The sequence below is a fragment of the Bos javanicus genome, chromosome 26 (assembly GCF_032452875.1).
Source record: "Bos javanicus breed banteng chromosome 26, ARS-OSU_banteng_1.0, whole genome shotgun sequence".
Lineage (NCBI taxonomy): Eukaryota > Metazoa > Chordata > Mammalia > Artiodactyla > Bovidae > Bos > Bos javanicus.
Genome location: NC_083893.1, coordinates 22,419,455 through 22,438,063, shown reverse-complemented (window position 1 = coordinate 22,438,063; position 18,609 = coordinate 22,419,455). Strand labels below are relative to the sequence as shown.

At 39.6% G+C, this 18,609-nt stretch overlaps 1 protein-coding gene across 1 annotated transcript in view; it reads left to right on the top strand.

Annotated features, from left to right (window-relative positions):
• Positions 1-2,943: 2,943 nt before the first annotated feature.
• Positions 2,944-18,609, top strand: part of OGA (O-GlcNAcase) — a 28,886-nt gene continuing 13,220 nt past the window's right edge. The window contains exons 1-8 of the mRNA XM_061403211.1: positions 2,944-3,583; positions 6,892-6,943; positions 7,375-7,472; positions 9,010-9,140; positions 14,701-14,872; positions 16,018-16,116; positions 16,973-17,257; positions 18,301-18,459. Of these exons, the coding sequence (XP_061259195.1) occupies positions 3,385-3,583; positions 6,892-6,943; positions 7,375-7,472; positions 9,010-9,140; positions 14,701-14,872; positions 16,018-16,116; positions 16,973-17,257; positions 18,301-18,459 (1,195 nt within the window). The 5' untranslated portion in view covers positions 2,944-3,384. The remainder of the gene's footprint in view (positions 3,584-6,891; positions 6,944-7,374; positions 7,473-9,009; positions 9,141-14,700; positions 14,873-16,017; positions 16,117-16,972; positions 17,258-18,300; positions 18,460-18,609) is intronic.

Genomic DNA, 18,609 nt, shown 5'->3' with positions numbered 1-18,609 from the left:
AGCACAGTAAAAATTTGTGTGTGAAAGATGGATGCTATGCATGTCATGTATTATCAAGACAAGGTAACACTGACAGGCTGTCATGTTGCCCTATACTTTTCCTTCCAGGCACTTATCAGTTTGTAACTGTATATTCAAGTGTATTTATTTGAGTGATTATTTGTCTTTTTTGTTACATTGTAAGCTCCTGAGGACTCCTTGAGTCCCTGGACTAGGTTTTTTTCCCCCTTACCATCCTATCCTGGGGCCTGGCAAGTAATAGGTATTTCATAATTGTATGAATAACTGTATGGTTTGGATAAATGGGCATGGTAGGTGTATGTATATAATTGGCTTAAACATGGAGACGGTCTCTATATTTTAGGGTACATTCAAGCTTGAGGGAAGTTGAAGTCTGGAGCTGAGAATTTCTAGGAACTGAGAAGTACCCCAGAGCTAGGGCAGACAAATGGGAACCAGGGAAAAAAAGAAAAAGAAAAGACAGGAGGTTGGGATCTGATCATTTTTTTCTGACCACTGATTAGATTCTGAATGTTGTTAGCTGCTCCATCTCAAAACACTCTTCTTTATTGTTTTTCTTTTGCCTTTCTGGCCATCCCTTCTCAGTCCTCCCTTGATAACTCATCCTTCTCATTTGGAATATTAAACATTGGTCCCCACAGCTCAGACCGGAGCCTCTTTTCCATAACACATCCAATCCCATGGCTTTAAACATTATCTATATGCAGGGAGACTCCTAAGTTTTTATCCCCAGAATTCTCCTCTGAGCTCCAAGACCCACATATTCAATTGCCTATTTCACATATTCACGTGGATCTATAATGGTCATACTTAACATGTTCAAAATGGAATTTTGACTCACGCCTTCCTAGTCTTCCCCATCTCAATAAATGACATCATCTACCTAGTTGCTCAGGTCAAAATTTAGGAGTCTTCTTTTCTTCTTCCACACTCTCCCTCTACTCTCCCTTAATTCATCACCAATCCTGGGAATTCCTGGGCAGTCTAGTGGTTAGGACTCTGGTGCTTTCACTGCCCAGGGCCAGGCTCAATCCCTGGATCTCTAGGGGACTAAGATCTCCACAAGCCATGCAGCACAGCCAAAAAAAAAAATCACCAATTCCACCATCAAAGGTTCACCATCTCTCTCTACTGCTGTTCCTTAGTCTAAATCACTATCATTGCTTAACTGTATTACTTTTCTTCCATCTGAAGTAGACCTTCCTTACTGTGGTTACTTTTCATCATATCACTAGATTTCCTCCCTTCATAGAACTTATCACAAACTGAGTTCCTGTGTGTATAACTGAATCTCTTTCTCCAACCAGAATGTAAGCCCTGTGAGAGCAGGACCCTATCTTGTCCATTCCTCAACTGTTTATCACAGGACTGCTAGGCTATGATTCCTACTGTAGGCGCTGGGGGATAGAGGTGTGTTATGGAGAGAAAGGGTGTGGCAAGAATTGCCCTTTAAGCTTGACAAGTACAGATATGGAAGGTGTATCTTGCCTGGGTCACAGAGTCAGGAAGTGTTGACTATGGAGAGTAGATTTAATTATGGCTGATGACTTGCTACCAGTTGCCACAGTGTAAAGTGTGAAGCAAAGAGGAAAGTGTCATGAGACTGGGGGCTGGGGTCACCTGGAATGCCAGCTCCAAAATCCCCAAAGGACCACAATATCCAGTGAAGCTGCGATGGCCCCCCAGTGTCATCACAGGAAGTCCCCTAAGAAAATACTTGCACCTAATCCCCAGCTTAACACTCCAGGACTAAAAAGAGGGACTATAAGAGTCTGTGGAGCTACAAGTTGGTCTACCCCTGGAGGAGTCTAACATGAAACTGAAGTATAAGACGGACAATGTTAAGTGTTAATAATCAGAATGAGAAGGAGATGTTTATTTCACATTTAAATCACCTATGTAACCACAGATTTCTCAACTACCAAGTGCATTATGACAGGACCAAAGGGAGCCCTGAGAACAAATAGCAAGGAGACCCAGGCCCATCTAGGGCTCAGGGAAGGCTTCCCACAAGGAAATGATATTTATGCTGAGGCTCAAAGAGTCTCACTTCTCCCTTATACACACTTCACACTCCCCATTCCCAAACAGGCCAGGCCTTTTCACCCCTTCCTCCATTTGTACTCCCTTCCACTTGCCTAGAGTGTTCTCTTCTCTCTCCCCAACCCAATTTGGCTAACTCCTATTTATCCTTTATGACCCAGCTCGAAAGTGAAGCCATGGCCGCCGCCTCTACCCAAAGGAAGATGAAGTCAATCCCTCCTCTGAGCTCCCACAACACTTGGGTACATCATGTGGGGATTGTGTGTGTATTCGTTAGCCTGAACCTCCTTGCTGTGAGCTCATAGTGGCCCAAGAGGCAAGCAGGAGGCAAGCTCAATAGGTGTCTGCTGAAAGAAGGAATGATTTAGCTTTTAAAGGGGGGTTGGGGCCAAGCTGGAGATAGGGGAAAATGTTTCAGGGCAGAGGAGTGAGCTGAGCTTCTTGGAGTGTTGTCTTCACAGAACCGAGCCTGGGTCAGGCTGATGTAATGAACCAACCTGTCAGAATAATCTCAATAGAAAGTAGGTCAGTTTCTTCCCAGCTCTTTAAGAACCAGAGGCTTGGTTTCCGCGCCTGCGCATTAAGAGAGTAAACACCTCTTTTTTTTTCCACCCACTCCCGCCTGCCGGCCCTATCCACATGCCTATTGCCCCAACCCGCTCCAGCCTCCTCCCATTTTCCCCTTCTCCGGGTTGGTTAATGGTCTGTTCTTGGGAGTCTGGCTCGTTCTGGAGGGTGGCGAGCATAAATGGTACATTCCACTGCCTTCGTTACATTCCGCTTTTCGCGGCTTTTCTGTTCTGCTCCCCCCTACCGAATGAAGCTCAATAGACTGGCTCAAAAGAAGGAGGGGGAGCCGGGCTGAAGGGACCGGTCTGAGCCGGTCTCCGGCGCAGGCGCAGTGCGGATAAACAGGAAGCGGGCGGTAGAGGCAGCAGCAGAGGAGACCCAGGGGCAGCGGGAGGAGGCAGCGGGAGAACTAGGATTATCGGAAGGTCAACAGAAGCTGAGAAGGAGAAAAAGAGCCTTGGCCATCTGTCTCCAAAGAACGATACGTCGTGGACTCGATTTTAGGCTTCCGGCATTCCCCAGCTTAGGCTGAGGCAGCGGCTGACAAAGGGCTCGCGCCGGTGCCGCCGCCCTTCTCATCCGGGCATTCGGGTCCCTGCGGAGCGGGAGGGGGAAGGGCAGAGGGGGAAGGGAAGGAGCAGGAAGGGCGCGCGCTAGGAGCCGAGGCCCTCTCCAGGGCTCCGGGCCGGCGGCCCAACGGACGGAGGCCGAGGAGGACCTGCAGAGGTGGCGGCGGCCGGGGGCAGGAGGATGGTGCAGAAGGAGAGCCAGGCGGCGCTGGAGGAGCGGGAGAGCGAGCTCAATTCCAACCCTGCCGCCTCCGCGGGGGCATCGTTGGAGCCGCAGGCAGCTCCAGCCCCGGGAGAAGACAACCCAACCGGGGCCGGGGGAGCAGCGGTCGCCGGGGCGGCAGGAGGGGCTCGGAGGTTCCTATGTGGCGTGGTGGAAGGTGAGAACTGTGGCGCGGGCTGGGCAAGAGTGTCCTCCCCCCGCCCCACCCCAATAGTAATCTGTTCTTTCCTGGTTAGGCGGATGGCGGCGAAGCTTGGGCGGTGGCGGTGGCGGGCAGGGGGGAAGTGGGGGAAGCTCTAAAAGGGGATTATTCCTGTGGGTCTGAAATTTGACCCTGCTGGAACGAGGGAAGAGGCGAGAGGGTGGGCAAGTCTTCTCTCGCGTTCTGGAACGGCGTCGAATTCCCCTCTGGCTATTAACGTGCCTGACCCCACCCGGCTGGGCTTGGAGCCAGGCGTGCTCCAGTGGAGGCGGTGTAGGGAGTCTGGTCTTGGGCTCTTGAGTTTTACATCTTTGTACCTTGGGATCTTGTTTCCTAGGGTGGTTTGGGTTCACATACGGAAAGGCATGTATAGTACTGCTGCCCCTACCCTTTTGAAAGAAGACTACCTATCAGATGTGCTAGTTGTATTCCTGGAGTGAAGAGGAGCACTGTGGGCCTATAGTTTTACAAATTCCTTTTTGCCTAGAGGTGGTTTTTTTTTTTTTTTTTTGGTTTGTTTCTTTTGTTTATTCAGTCCCCAACTCCCACCCTTTGAATCCAATTTCTTTTGCAGCCTGGAAAATTGCCCTTTGCTAACTACTCTGCCTTGCCTTGAGGGATGAAGCTTTGATTTTAATAGTATTTGAGATACGGAATTTTTAGTTTAATTATTTCAAAAGAGGTTTAAAAATTCCTTTTCACCGCCTCCTTTCCCATTACCATTTAGGAATGATGGACTTTCTTTGGTGGTTGGAAAAAATGAGTAGAAGATTGTATCCCAGTTTATGAATGTAATGGACAAATGTTCCACAGATGTGCATTCTATGAAAGTATAAATCAATATCATTGCTCTTACCTGAAGTATAGCATGTATTCGAACTTTCTAAAGTATTTTGGCTGACCCAGGGTTTCCTAGCTTGTATACTTCATTAGTTTCTTTTACATGTAATGGTGTGCATAGGAGAAACAGTTAAATACTGGTCTTTATTAAAAACCAGAAAGGCATGGAAAAAGAAAAGAGGATTGTCCTCTTGGTTGAGAACTTCTGAACATATGGAGTATTCATTTGAAAGATGGGTGGTGATTATGGTATTTTACATAAAGTTTAATTGTAGGGGAAAACAAGACTAGTTGGCAGCTAGGGTTAGAAATGAAACGGTTCAGTGACGTTAACTGTTGCACAGTTTTGGGGAAAACAGAATGGAAAAATTACCTATGTGTTAGTCCGGAGTCTATGTTTATGAAAACATGATTGCTTTGCTTGACTTATCCATCGATGTATTTATAAGACTAGAATCTATCTGCGGGGAGATACTAGGAAAAGAATCTGTGTTTTGTGACCTAAGATCTTGGGATGGAGGGTGGGAGAGAAGTGCTGGACGATTAGAAATTTTAGAGCTAGACTAACAGTGAGTCGAAGGAAACTTGCCTGTGGATTACACCTTCTTAATAATTACAGAAAAAGTTAGTTGTGGTTAAGATCAGTTGATTTGTTTTTCAGAATAGTATTAAAAGGGAACTAGTCTACTTAAAATTGTTACCTGTTGTCTTTTCTCCTTCCCATTCCCTAGAATATTTCCTTGGTGACTGAGCTCCTGATTTTTTTTTTTTTTTGGTGTTTGGTTTTTCTTTCCCTCACAAACCTTTGTTGATTTTATTTATTTACATACTTATGAGGTTAATTTGTGCTTTTATTTGCAAGTATTTAACTACAGTGGCCCACAAAATTTGTTGATTTTAAAAGTACATTTTACACCACAAACCAACACACACATATACATATATAAAAGTGAAACAAAAGTTTTGCCAAAAAGGTCTACCCTGAGTGTTTTGTTTTGGGTTTTTTTTTTTAACGAGTTTTTTTTTTTTTTTAAGCAAGGATGAACTTCACTGACAGTCACCAAAGTTCCCAGTTCTTCTTAAGATTCACTTTAATGATGTGAATAATGCAGGTTTTGTGGACGAATCTGTGTTGATTTTAACTCGTGTAACAGCCCTCCTTCCTCTTTGTGGTGCCAGTTAACTAAAACCATGAACCTTACTCTCAAAGAGCAAAGTTAGGGTTTCTGAAGATTAAAATGTTAGACCCTTGAAAAAAAATTTTTTTAAATGCTGAGACAGATCTAAAGGAAAGTTTAATGCCTACTCTTTTAAGAGGTAATGATAATGCAAACTGTTGAAGGAAAGCTATAAAGACTTGTAAAATTCACCTAACATTTTAAATCACTTGTAAGAGAGTAACCATTAAATTGTCCAGATTCTAAGTGCTACAGTTTCATGCGTTAGTACCTAATGAATTTTTCATTTTTATTTTTTGGTCTGTCTCATTATCTTTGTGCAGAGTAACTATTCTGTTTAGAGTAGAGGTTATTACAGTTCAGAAATTTTGGTTTTGAGTTTGTTAAGTTGTGTGTGTAAGGAGCATTTTCTGTTCAAAACAATATTTGAACCATCTTCATAATACTCTTGAGAGGTTGTCCTTATCTCTGGCAGATGATTAGATTGAGACTGGTGGAAAATAAAGGTTAGGCAAGCTGTAATACCAGTTTGGTGCTTATATCACTAACATCATCCATCTGCAGGTTTGTTTCTTGAATTACTAGTACTGTGCCCCCACATGGGGTACTGGAGTGAGTCACATTCTTGAATTTTCAGTTGTTTAAACATTTGCTCTGGAATTGAGATTGCTTGAGTTTCCAGTTTGGGCCAGTTCCGACGTTGAATTTGCTGTGAGTGTAGTTTAAGGCACTTTTTGAGTCTCTTTTACAATGTAATTTTGGGAAACAAAATCATAAAATTGGGTCAGTCAGATTCTTTACTAATTCTGTTCCTGATTTTTTTCCCTACCTTTTCTACCTCTAAAAGTGGTTTAACTCCCCTCCTAGATAGTACTTGTTATTAATAGCAGCTTGGGGTTACTAGGCTTCCCCTCTTCTCACTGTAAGATTGAGATAATCTTTCTAAAAAGTTAGGTTTAAATATATTTGGTCTTTTTTGACAGTGAAAAGAGATGACATTTAGCTCTTTTTAGATAACTATCACATAAGTAATTAGTGTTCATGGTAGAAAAACCAGAAAATTTGCCTAAGCAAAAAGGGAATTAAAGTCACTATATAATATCACCCCAAAACATGTTAATGTTTTACTAAACATCCTTCAAATTTTTGTATTTTTCACAAATTGACATCATTTGTATTGTAATCTGCTTTTCTCAGTACACAGTTTACCACATTCTTACAATTTCATTCTTACTTTGAATCTAGGATTTTATGGAAGACCATGGGTTATGGAACAGAGAAAAGAACTCTTTAGAAGGTAACTTTTTATTATATAAAGGAGAGTCTTAATTAATATTTCCTTTTGTTTGAGGAAACACTACCACTGAATAGGCCGAATACAGTTTGATGATTTCTCAGTTGCAGAAGTTGTTTTAACCTTGGTCTTCTTCCTCTTCACCTAGGCCAGTGGTTCTCAGACTTTCCTGGGAAAGCTGGAAAGGTTTTGGGCTTCACTTGCTTCACTCAGAGCTGTTGTATTTATATTTAAGACTGTTGGATATGTTAACATTGCTTATTTAATTTTTTTTACAACTCCACTGGACTTGAAAAAGGTTAAAAGCTACTGCCCCAGAATATTAGCTTTTTAAGAGATGGAGCTGCTCCGAAAAAAGGGAAAAAATTGAGGTGTATTGGTTAGGCATGTTGCCTGTTTATATATATATACATGTAATTTTCTTTCCTCTTAAGGCTCCAGAAATGGGAATTAAATACATATTTGTATGCTCCAAAAGATGACTACAAACATAGGATGTTTTGGCGAGAGATGTATTCAGTGGAGGAAGCCGGTAATCTTTTTCTTCTTAATCTGTAAATGTAGAGTATGTGAAGAAAACAGGTATATTTTAAATGTAGTTGTACAAGAATTAAATATTCCACTTTCACTTTGTAGGTAGTTTTCTTTTATATAGTAACTGTGTGTGTTAGTGCAGATTGAAAGAATAGCACTAACAGTGTGTAGCCATGGTGTGATTCATGGGTTTGCCAGTCTGACTCCACCTGTTTTGTGGTCATAATGGTACTTTTTAACTTCTGCCAGTAAACAGTAGGCCATTGGACAAAGAGGTGCTGAAGCAAGGCTAGGCCTCGGGCAAGGCAAGTGCAAGTTTTAAAGTACTTGGGTGCAAGTTTTAAAGTACTCCAAAAAATCAGTAATAAAGATAAAAAGTATTATCTATTTTTTAAACCAGAACTAATGCAAAAAAAATCCCTGAACAAAATACCAAAATCTAAAATAAAGACAGGGTTGGTATTAATGATTGTTTTGCTTCAGGTTCAACCAGGTATGGCTTGGTCTTAACCACTTGATTACTAGTACTGGTCCTGTCTTTATTTAAAGTCAGAACGACCTTAACCTGGTTCAGGCCTATACTGAAGTGAAAGCCATCTCAAACTGTCCTTTCTGTATGTGTTCTTATGTCGAGTTAGCTACATAAAATTCATAAATATAAGTAACTAAGATAAATGGTGAAGTGCTTTTCTTTGTGTACTTGAGTGAATGGGGGAACATTTTCATACCTGGAATTAAATGATAACTAACAAGTAATTTACTTAATACTTGGTTACAGAGCCCAGCCAAGACAGTGAAGGCAGAAAGTTTTCTTAAATTATGTAAAAAGCAATTAAAACTGCATCTAGTTTGTTGTTTACTACTCTGTATAACTTAAGTGTTTCTTCAACTTGATTATTTTCTGGTGATGCTGGTAATGAAATTTAATGTGATCAAAATATAGTTAAATGACTATCTTAAGATACTACTGAAAGTTATTTAAAGATACATCCTATGGTATGGAATAGTATTTCGATTTACTTAGGAAAATTGTCTGTCACATTTTAGAAACTTAAAGCTGTGATAGATTTCTTTGTTGTCTTTACAGAGATGTCAAGATTGTTAAGGCCATCACTTAACCCTGGTTTTTAAGAACACATTTTTCTTTTCTTCTAAATTATAAAGTAGTTATATGTAGAATTATTTAGGAATTCCAGTCATACAGAGACAGCAAAAACAAAAACATAACTCTCAAACACTTGAGAAATAAAATTGGTTTGCATTCAGTAAGAGGATTGATGCCTTAATTGAATATTTTTGAGAAATGTCAGTGGAAGGAAGAGAATGCTTTTATTGAGTTCAGGGTGATATTAAATTGTATCAAGTTTGTGCCATTATGTAAGGCCTGTTGTCACATTGGACATGACAGTTTTGTAAAATTGAAGGGACTTTTTTTCTTGACTTATTGAAAATTGGAGAAAAATGACCTTCAGTTTAAAGGTGAAGGCTCTTCGTTTTCTGTGCTGCTTTCTAAAGTCATGGACTCTGTTCTTTAGAGCAACTTATGACTCTCATCTCTGCTGCACGGGAATATGAGATAGAGTTCATCTATGCTATCTCACCTGGATTGGATATTACTTTTTCTAACCCCAAGGAAGTGTCTACATTGAAACGCAAACTGGATCAGGTAATTTCCTTGCTTTTTCATTATTTTTCCCTGAGTCAGCACATGAAACTGAAAAGTTTCTGAGTTGCTTTTATGATATAAAAAGAAAACAAGGTTCATAGTACTTCTTTGTTCCTGGACACATTTTTATTTTCTGTGCAAATTTTTTACTTTTGATAATATTTTCTAAAGAGTGAAAAGAGCTTTACTGGAGGTACCATTGCTTTACAAACTTCACTTTGCATAAGAACTGCCTTAAAAGAATGCTTAGAAGAAATGCTTAAAAGAATGCTCATAAGCTCCATTCCCATAGATTCTTAATGAAGACTTGAGGTGGAGACTTCCCTCACATTCCAGCTGATTCTGAGTCTTCCAGAGTCACATTTCCAGAAACTGTGTATGCTGTTGGGTGCTTGCTTGACTGAGCTTCTGAGTGAGGTTATAGAAATAGGATTCACTCGATTATATGGTTAAGAGACATAATTCAGTCTGGAAATGATTGGCTAGTTTCCCAAAATGAGAAGAAACACTAGGTAAACATGTAAGCTGTTGTTGAACCTGATTGGAATCTACATTCTACTTAACATAAAAGCTGCACATCTGTTTTAGTAAAGTAAGTGTACTATGTTTATTAAAAAAGTTTATATTGGACTTCCCTAGCAGTCCGGTGGCTAAGATTTCATGCTTCCACTGCCAGGGGTGTGGGTTCCATCTTTGGTCAAGGAACTAAGATCCCACTTGCCTTGTGGTGCACCTTTTAAAAAGAAAAAAAAAAATCTATATATTATTGGTGGTATTGGAATGGCTGGTAAGGAATTTAAAGTTATTGGGTTGTTGCAGAAGTAATTGTGGTTTTGCAGTGTTGACATTAATACCCAGCTGTGGATGTGAATGGTGATAGAAGCAAGGTCCGATGCTGTAAAGAGCAATATTGCATAGGAACCTGAAATGTCAGGTCCATGAATCAAGGCAAATTGGAAGTGGTCAAACGAGATGGCAAGAGTGAATGTCGACATTCTAGGAATCAGCGAACTGAAATGGACTGGAATGGGTGAATTTAACTCAGATGACTATTATTTCTACTACTGTGGGCAGGAATCCCTCAGAAGAAATGGAGTGGCCATCATGGTCAGCAAAAGAGTCCGAAATGCAGTACTTGGATGCAATCTCAAAAACGACAGAATGATCTCTGTTCGTTTTCAAGGCAAACCATTCAGTATCACAGTAATCCAAGTCTATGCCCCAACCAGTAACGCTGAAGAAGCTGAAGTTGAATGGTTCTATGAAGACCTACAAGACCTTTTAGAACTAACACCCAAAAAAGATGTCCTTCTCATTATAGGGGACTGGAATGCAAAAGTAGGAAGTCAAGAAACACCTGGAGTAACTGGCAAATTTGGCCTTGGAATACGGAATGAAGCAGGGCAAAGGCTAAGAGTTTTGCCAAGAAAATGCACTGGTCATAACAAACATCCTCTTCCAACAGCACAAGAGAAGACTCTCTACATGGACATCACCAGATGGTCAACACTGAAATCAGATTGATTATATTCTTTGCAGCCAAAGATGGAGAAGCTCTATACAGTCAGCAAAAACAAGACCAGGAGCTGACTGTGGCTCAGACCATGCACTTCTTCTTGCCAAATTCAGACTTAAATGGAAGAAAGTAGGGAAAACCACTAGACCATTCAGGTATGACCTAAATCAAATCCCTTATGATTATACAGTGGAAGTGAGAAATAGATTTAAGGGACTAGATCTGATAGACAGAGTGCCTGATGAAGTATGGAATGAGGTTCGTGACATTGTACAGGAGACAGGGATCAAGACCATCCCCATGGAAAAGAAATGCAAAAAAGCAAAATGGCTGTCTGGGGAGGCCTTACAAATAGCTGTGAAAAGAAGAGAAGCGAAAAGCAAAGGAGAAAAGGAAAGATATAAACATCTGAATGCAGAGTTCCAAAGAATAGCAAGAAGAGATAAGAAAGCCTTCTTCAGCGATCAGTGCAAAGAAGTAGAGGAAAACAACAGAATGGGAAAGGCTAGGGATCTCTTCAAAAAAATCAGATACCAAAGGAACATTTCATGCAAAGATGGGCTTGATAAAGGACAGAAATGGTATGGACTTAAGCAGAAGACACTAAGAAGAGATGGCAAGAATACACAGAAGAACTGTACAAAAAAGATCTTCACAACCCAGATAATCACGATGGTGTGATCACTGACCTAGAGCCAGACATCCTGGAATGTGAAGTCAAGTGGGCCTTAGAAAGCATCACTACGAACAAAGCTAGTGGAGGTGATGGAATTCCAGTTGAGCTATTCCAAATCCTGAAAGATGATGCTGTGAAAGTGCTGCACTCAATATGCCAGCAAATTTGGAAAACTCAGCAGTGGCCACAGGACTGGAAAAGGTCAGTTTTCATTCCAATCCCAAAGAAAGGCAATGCCAAAGAATGCTCAAACTACTGCACAATTGCACTCATCTCACACGCTAGTAAAGTAATGCTCAAAATTCTCCAAGCCAGGCTTCAGCAATATGTGAACCGTGAACTTCCTAATGTTCAAGCTGGATTTAGAAAAGGCAGAAGAACCAGAGATCAAATTGCCAACATCCGCTGGATCATGGAAAAAGCAAGAGTTCCAGAAAAGTATCTATTTGTGCTTTATTGACTATGCCAAAGCCTTTGACTGTGTGGATCACAATAAACTGGAAAATTCTGAAAGAGGTGGAAATACCAGACCACCTGATCTGCCTCTTGAGAAATTTGTATGCAGGTCAGGAAGCAACAGTTAGAACTGGCCATGGAACAACAGACTGGTTCCAAATAGGAAAAGGAGTTCGTCAAGGCTGTATATTGTCACCCTGTTTATTTAACTTATATACAGAGTACATCATGAGAAACGCTGGACTGGAAGAAACACAAGCTGAAATCAAGATTGCCGGGAGAAATATCAATAATCTCAGATATGCAGATGACACCACCCTTGGCAGAAAGTGAAGAGGAACTAAAAAGTCTCTTGATGAAAGTGAAAGTGGAGAGTGAAAAAGTTGGCTTAAAGCTCAACATTCAGAAAACGAAGATCATGGCATCTGGTCGCATCACTTCATGGGAAATAGATGGGGAAACAGTGGAAACAGTGTCAGACTTTATTTTTCTGGGCTCCAAAATCACTGCAGATGGTGACTGCAGCCATGAAATTAAAAGACACTTACTCCTGGGAAGGAAAGTTATGACCAACCTAGATAGCATATTGAAAAGCAGAGACATTACTTTGCCAACAAAGGTTCATCTAGTCAAGGCTATGGTTTTTCCTGTGGTCATGTATGAATGTGAGAGTTGGAGTGTGAAGAAAGCTGAGTGCTGAAGAATTGATGCTTTTGAATTGTGGTGTTGGAGAAGACTTGAGAGTCCCTTGGACTGCAAGGAGATCCAACCAGTCCATTCTGAAGGAGATCAGCCCTGGGATTTCTTTGGAAGGAATGATGCTAAAGCTGAAACTCCAGTACTTTGGCCACCTCATGTGAAGAGTTGACTCATTGGAAAAGACTCTGATGCTGGGAGGGGTTGGGGGCAAGAGGAGAAGGGGACAACAGAGGATGAGATGGCTGGATGGCATCACTGACTCTATGGACGTGAGTCTCAGTGAACTCCGGGAGCTGGTGATGGACAGGGAGGCCTGGCGTGCTGCGATTCATGGGGTCACAAAGAGTTGGACACGACTGAGCGACTGATCTGATCTGATCTGATCTGAATGTTGACATTTGCCATTTGATGTTGGAATACATTCTTAAATGTGGATGTATTATTCATCATTTTAATGTGCATTTCTCACTTTGTTTTTTTGCTAATGACTTATTACTTGCTGTATATTTTACATGTATTTGAAACTATGAAAATGATGTTAGACAAAAAAGCAAATACAAGCAGTTTTCTTACTCAAGTTAAAAAAATGGGTCATAAGACAGTGGAGACACAGCATCAACATTTGGCCCAGGAAGTGCTGATGAATGCACAGTGCAATGGTGGTTCAAGAAGTTTTGCAAGGGAGACGAGAGCCTTGAATATGAGCACAGTGGCTGGCCATCAGAAGTTAACAACGACCAACCAAGAGCCATTATTGAAGCTGCTCCTCCCACAACTAGACAAGAAGTTTAAGAATTCATCGTCAGCCATTCTATGGTTGTTCAGCATTCAAAGCAAATTGGAAAAGTGAAAAGGCTCGATAAAAGGGTGCCTCATAAGTTGACCAAAAACCAAAAAAATCATTGTTTTGAAGTGTTACCTTATTCTATGTAACAACAAACTATTTCTCAATTGGATGGTATCATGCAACAAAAAGTGGGTTTCATACTACAACCAGTGATGCCCAGCTCAGTGGTTGGACCGAGCAGAAGCTCTAAAACATGTTCTTAAAGCCACACTTGCACCAGAAAAGGTCCTGGTCACTTTGGTGGTCTGCTGCCAGTCTGACCCACTACAGGTTTCTGAGTTCCAGCAAAACCATTACATCTGAGAAGTATGCTCACATACATCACAGAACTGTGCTCACGATGAGATGGCACTGGAAGCTGCACCACCTGCAGACAGCGTTGGTCAAGTCCCAGTCTTCTCCATGACAGCGCCTGACCACACTCGCACAGCCAGTGCTTCGAAAGTTAAATGAATTGGGCTACAGAGTTTTGTCTCATCCTCCATATTCACCTGACCTCTAGCCAATCGACTACCACTTTTTCAAGCATTTCAACAGCTTTTTGCAGAGAAAACACTTCTAAAACCAGCAGGATGCAGGAAATGTTTTCCCGAAGCATAGATTTTTATGTTACAGAGATAAACTTAACTTTAGTTGGCAAAAATGTGTCGACTGCAATGGTTCCTATTTTAAGTAATAAAAGATGTGTTTGAACCTAATTATAATGATTTAAAATCAACAGTCTGAAATTGCAGTTAACATTCGTACCAACCTAAAAGTTTGGGATTTCCCTGGCTGTTTAAGGGTTAGGACTTGGTGCTTTCACTGCCAGGACTGGGTTTAGTCCCTGGTTGGGAAACTAAGATCCCACAATCTGTGTGCTGCGGCCAGGGGGGGGAAAAGTAATTAAAATTTCCGTGAATAAGCTCCTAGGAGGTTATTTCCCCGCTTGATCATATTCTGCTATTTTGGTCTTTCTGATTGATGACTTAGGTTTATGTGCAAAGAAATTAGTTAGCATCATTGCATCTTGACTAGAGCAAATGACTTGGATTTCTCATGTCTTGGAGTTTATCGTTCATTTTTTTTCTTCTGGTATGTGTCTTCTGTATTGAAAGATGTAGAAGGATAAGCCACATTATAGAAGCTTTGTTAGACAATTTGCTTAGTGCATTGAAACCCAAATGAAAATATGGGTACTGAAACTGTAGCTTTTTAACACAGAAAATAGAAAGGGAGTAAAGGTTTGGTGTTGAACATTCTACTAAGGAAAATATTTGACTTTTAAGTATAACTATTAACTATATACTTGAATATTTTAAAGCCTGTATTTTTTACTCTTTAAGATGAGCTGGTAAAAGCATCTTGGTTTTTTTTCCTTTCCTAGGTTTCTCAGTTTGGATGCAGGTCATTTGCCTTGCTTTTTGATGATATTGACCATAATATGTGTGCAGCTGACAAAGAGGTATTCAGTTCTTTTGCTCATGCCCAGGTCTCCATCACAAATGAAATTTATCAATACCTAGGCGAGCCAGAAACTTTCCTCTTCTGTCCCACAGGTATTGTATATAATAGCTTTCTATTTAACTAGTCTTGAAATACATAACTTTCAAAAGACCATGTATGAATTTTATTGTTGTTCCCTGTCCCTTTGGTATGTAAAGAAAGGTAGGAATTCTTTTTCTAGAAGATGTTTCTCCAGATCTTAAGTTGGAGAAATTTTAGGGATTAATAAATGACAACTGAATAGGAGAAAGATTTTGTGTATTTTTTGGTACTAAAAAGTATATGAACATTACCTTTTCTGGATTAGAGGAAGGGAATAGTATTATCAAAGTGAAAACTAGAAAAAAGCAAATTTACATTGCATTTAACTAAGTCACTTCTCATTTCCCTCCCACTTGTTACTTTTTTCTGCCCTTGCCTATCTGTATCCCTTTTCATTCCTCCCACTCCCATCTGGGCTCTTACTTCTAGTATTTATCCCCCTTTTCCTTTTTTCCCCCTCTTTCTTCTCCCTGGTTCCTTCCACTGAAAATATTTTTTCTCTCTCTTTTTTTTTTTCCCTCTCAAAATTCAGCCTACAAGAAAACTTCCCCGGGCTTGACTTCTTGTTCAGGAAGAGTTTAAATAAGTTCTAAGAAATTTTAGACTGTATTGATTTAACCGTGTGTTTGTCTGTCTTGTTAAAGTATTGTGAACTGTGAACCTTATCTCTTCTAATGCTACATGAATATTCAAGTAATGTTTAATAAGATCATACTTGGTAGTTAATTCATTGTAAATTATAATCAGTTATAATTGAGTTCTAAGCCAGTGGCATAATTTTGCTTTATTTTTATTATGATATCAATCCAGTCTGTTTGGCCTCTGATTGAAACTGAGAAATGTAGGCAATTCAGAGTTTGTAGAAAATGCAAAAAATTCCAATTATTTATCTTTAGTAAACTTTTAGTGACCATAGGATCATAAGGATTGATCTGTCCTACTTTTGGAGGAGGAATATCAGGTTTTAAGAATTGATTTTTTTTTAAAATACATAAATGAGCTAGTTTGTTGACTTCTTTTGGGGCATGAGATAGAGGCCTTTTATCATTTGGATGAAAATAGTTTAAAATTGATAGACATTTTTATCCCCATTGAAATACATACTCATGACTATTTCATTCTTGTTTTACTGATTAATTTCTCCCCCTACATTCAGAATACTGTGGCACTTTTTGTTATCCAAATGTGTCTCAGTCTCCTTACTTAAGGACTGTGGGTGAAAAGCTTCTACCTGGAATTGAGGTGCTTTGGACAGGTAAGTCTTAAAGATTTATACAGTAAAACTTTTACTCAACTAGGATGTAGAGAATTGATTGTATACTTTTAAAAAGCTGAGCCTTAATGAGATTCTCTTTCTTTTACACAGTATACATTCTTCACTTGGTATTAAGAATACTTTTTGAGGATTTTGCAGTGAGTCTGAATATCAAAGTAATTTATTAATTTTCATTTTCATTGTGGTTGCACTGCATCTTTGTTGCTGCCCACAGGCTTTCTCTAGTTGCAGCTGCGTGCACAGGCTTGTCCTTGCAGTGGCTTCTCTCATTGCAGAGCCCAGGCTCTAGGGCACACGGGCTTAGCTGCCCTGCAGCATGTGGAATCTTTCCAGCCCGGGGATGTCTCCTGCATTGGCAGCTGAATTCTTATCTACTGTATCACCAGGAAAGTCAAGAATGTGGTATTTTATGAAATGAAAGCCTTAATGCTAGATTGACGGCTAGTAATCGATGAGCTGTATTAGCTTTCATTCTAAGAATTAAGGGAAGAAACCCTCCCAGGATTTAGGTTAATGAGAGTTTGTCTAATTGAGGATATATTATATTGGAAAAAAATTATTTACATGGAAAATTTGTTTCTTACTAATGTATCATTTTGAGGAAACTTGCCCAAACCTTTACTATTTGTGCCTTCTAACCACTAGTTCTAGGAATCTACTCTGAGGAAATACTGAGCGAGGGGAATAAAGCTGAGTAGAAGCACATGTTGTTGTGTTGTTATAAAAAGAAAAATTCTTTAAAAATATAACAAAATAAAAAGTTACATGCAGTATATTACTATTTTGAAAAACCATGTATGAGAGCCTTTTAATAAATGATGGCCTTTATTTCTAGGTCCTAAAGTTGTTTCTAAAGAAATTCCAGTAGAGTCCATTGAAGAGGTTTCGAAGATAATTAAGAGAGCTCCAGTAATCTGGGATAACATTCATGCTAATGATTATGATCAGAAGAGACTGTTTCTGGGCCCATACAAAGGAAGATCCACAGAACTCATCCCACGATTAAAAGGAGTCTTGACTAATCCAAATTGTGAATTTGAAGCCAACTATGTTGCTATCCACACCCTTGCCACCTGGTACAAATCAAACATGAATGGAGTAAGGAAAGATGTAGTGATGAGTAAGTAAATGACTTAATTCTTGACCTTGGGAAGAGATTGGGGTTAACTAGAACCGTTAGTGAGTATATGTTCTTTTGTCATCAAGAATTTTTTTAAAGGTATTGTTTAGTCCTGTGAATGAGATGTAAATGATAGAAAAAGGGTTCCCTGGAGTGGCTTTGGGCAAGTTACTTAATAACTTTTTGGCCTCAGTTCTTTGTTTTTAAAATGTGACTTGGCCTTTGAAACCTGAGGAACTAGACAAAGTAGTCTTAATGTTCCTGTTACCCCTTGAGTAATTCTGATTGAATTTATGTTTTCAGATGATTATATTTAAATGGTGTATTTTAGATGGCTAGATATTCTTATCTGAGTTGCTTACTATGTAATTTCAGTTTAGCTTACATTTATGAAACATATTCTTATTTTAGACATTGGCTTACTGATTTTTATCTATGAAAAATTCTTACCTGAATTCCAGGTAAGAGAATACTGACTAGTTGTTTACTCATTAACATTTAGACACCTATTTATCAGACACTAAGGATTCAAAGAATAAAATAGTCCCTACTTTGAAAGAATTAGTCTGGTGTTGATAAAGCAGGCAAGGAGCTATACCATAGAATGAGGAGTACTGAGAATAATTATCTACAGAGTCCTAGGGGGAACACAGAGGAGGGAGTGATTGATTACCTCTCTTAAGCAAAAATGGGTAAATGACTTCATGGAGAAGGAGATACTTAACACTGGGTGAAAATATAAGTAAAGCCTTTTGGACATTAAAAGATTGGTGGGCTAGAGATGAAAACACTATCAGTGGACATGTATCAGTGATTTGTCCAGTGATTCTGAAATTAGTGTTTATTATTTCATTTGGGATTTTACATTTGGCAATGCCTTTAGATGACTATTCTAGGTGAAATGGTTCGGTGAAGGGTCTTGGTTGTGTTTGCATTATTATGCTTAAAGTTTGTTCTTACTCCAGTTCTTCGCCTCTCCAGTTTTACTGTAAGAATTAGTGTTTTGTAATCAAGACCGTTTTTGTGCTCTTTCTCTTTTGCAGCTGATAGTGAAGACAGTACTGTATCAATCCAGATAAAGTTAGAAAACGAAGGCAGTGATGAAGATATTGAAACTGATGTACTCTATAGTCCACAGATGGCTCTGAAGTTAGCTTTAACAGAATGGTTGCAGGAGTTTGGCGTACCTCATCAGTACAGCAGTGAGTTTGGTCTTTTTTTGTAAGAGGGTTGGATTACATTGTTTGAGACATAAGAACATTTGTGATGTTCTATTACAGGCCCACCAAGCAAAATGAAATTTAAGAATCTAGAGAATAAGGTTTTTTAAATTTTACTTTTGGCCTTAAATA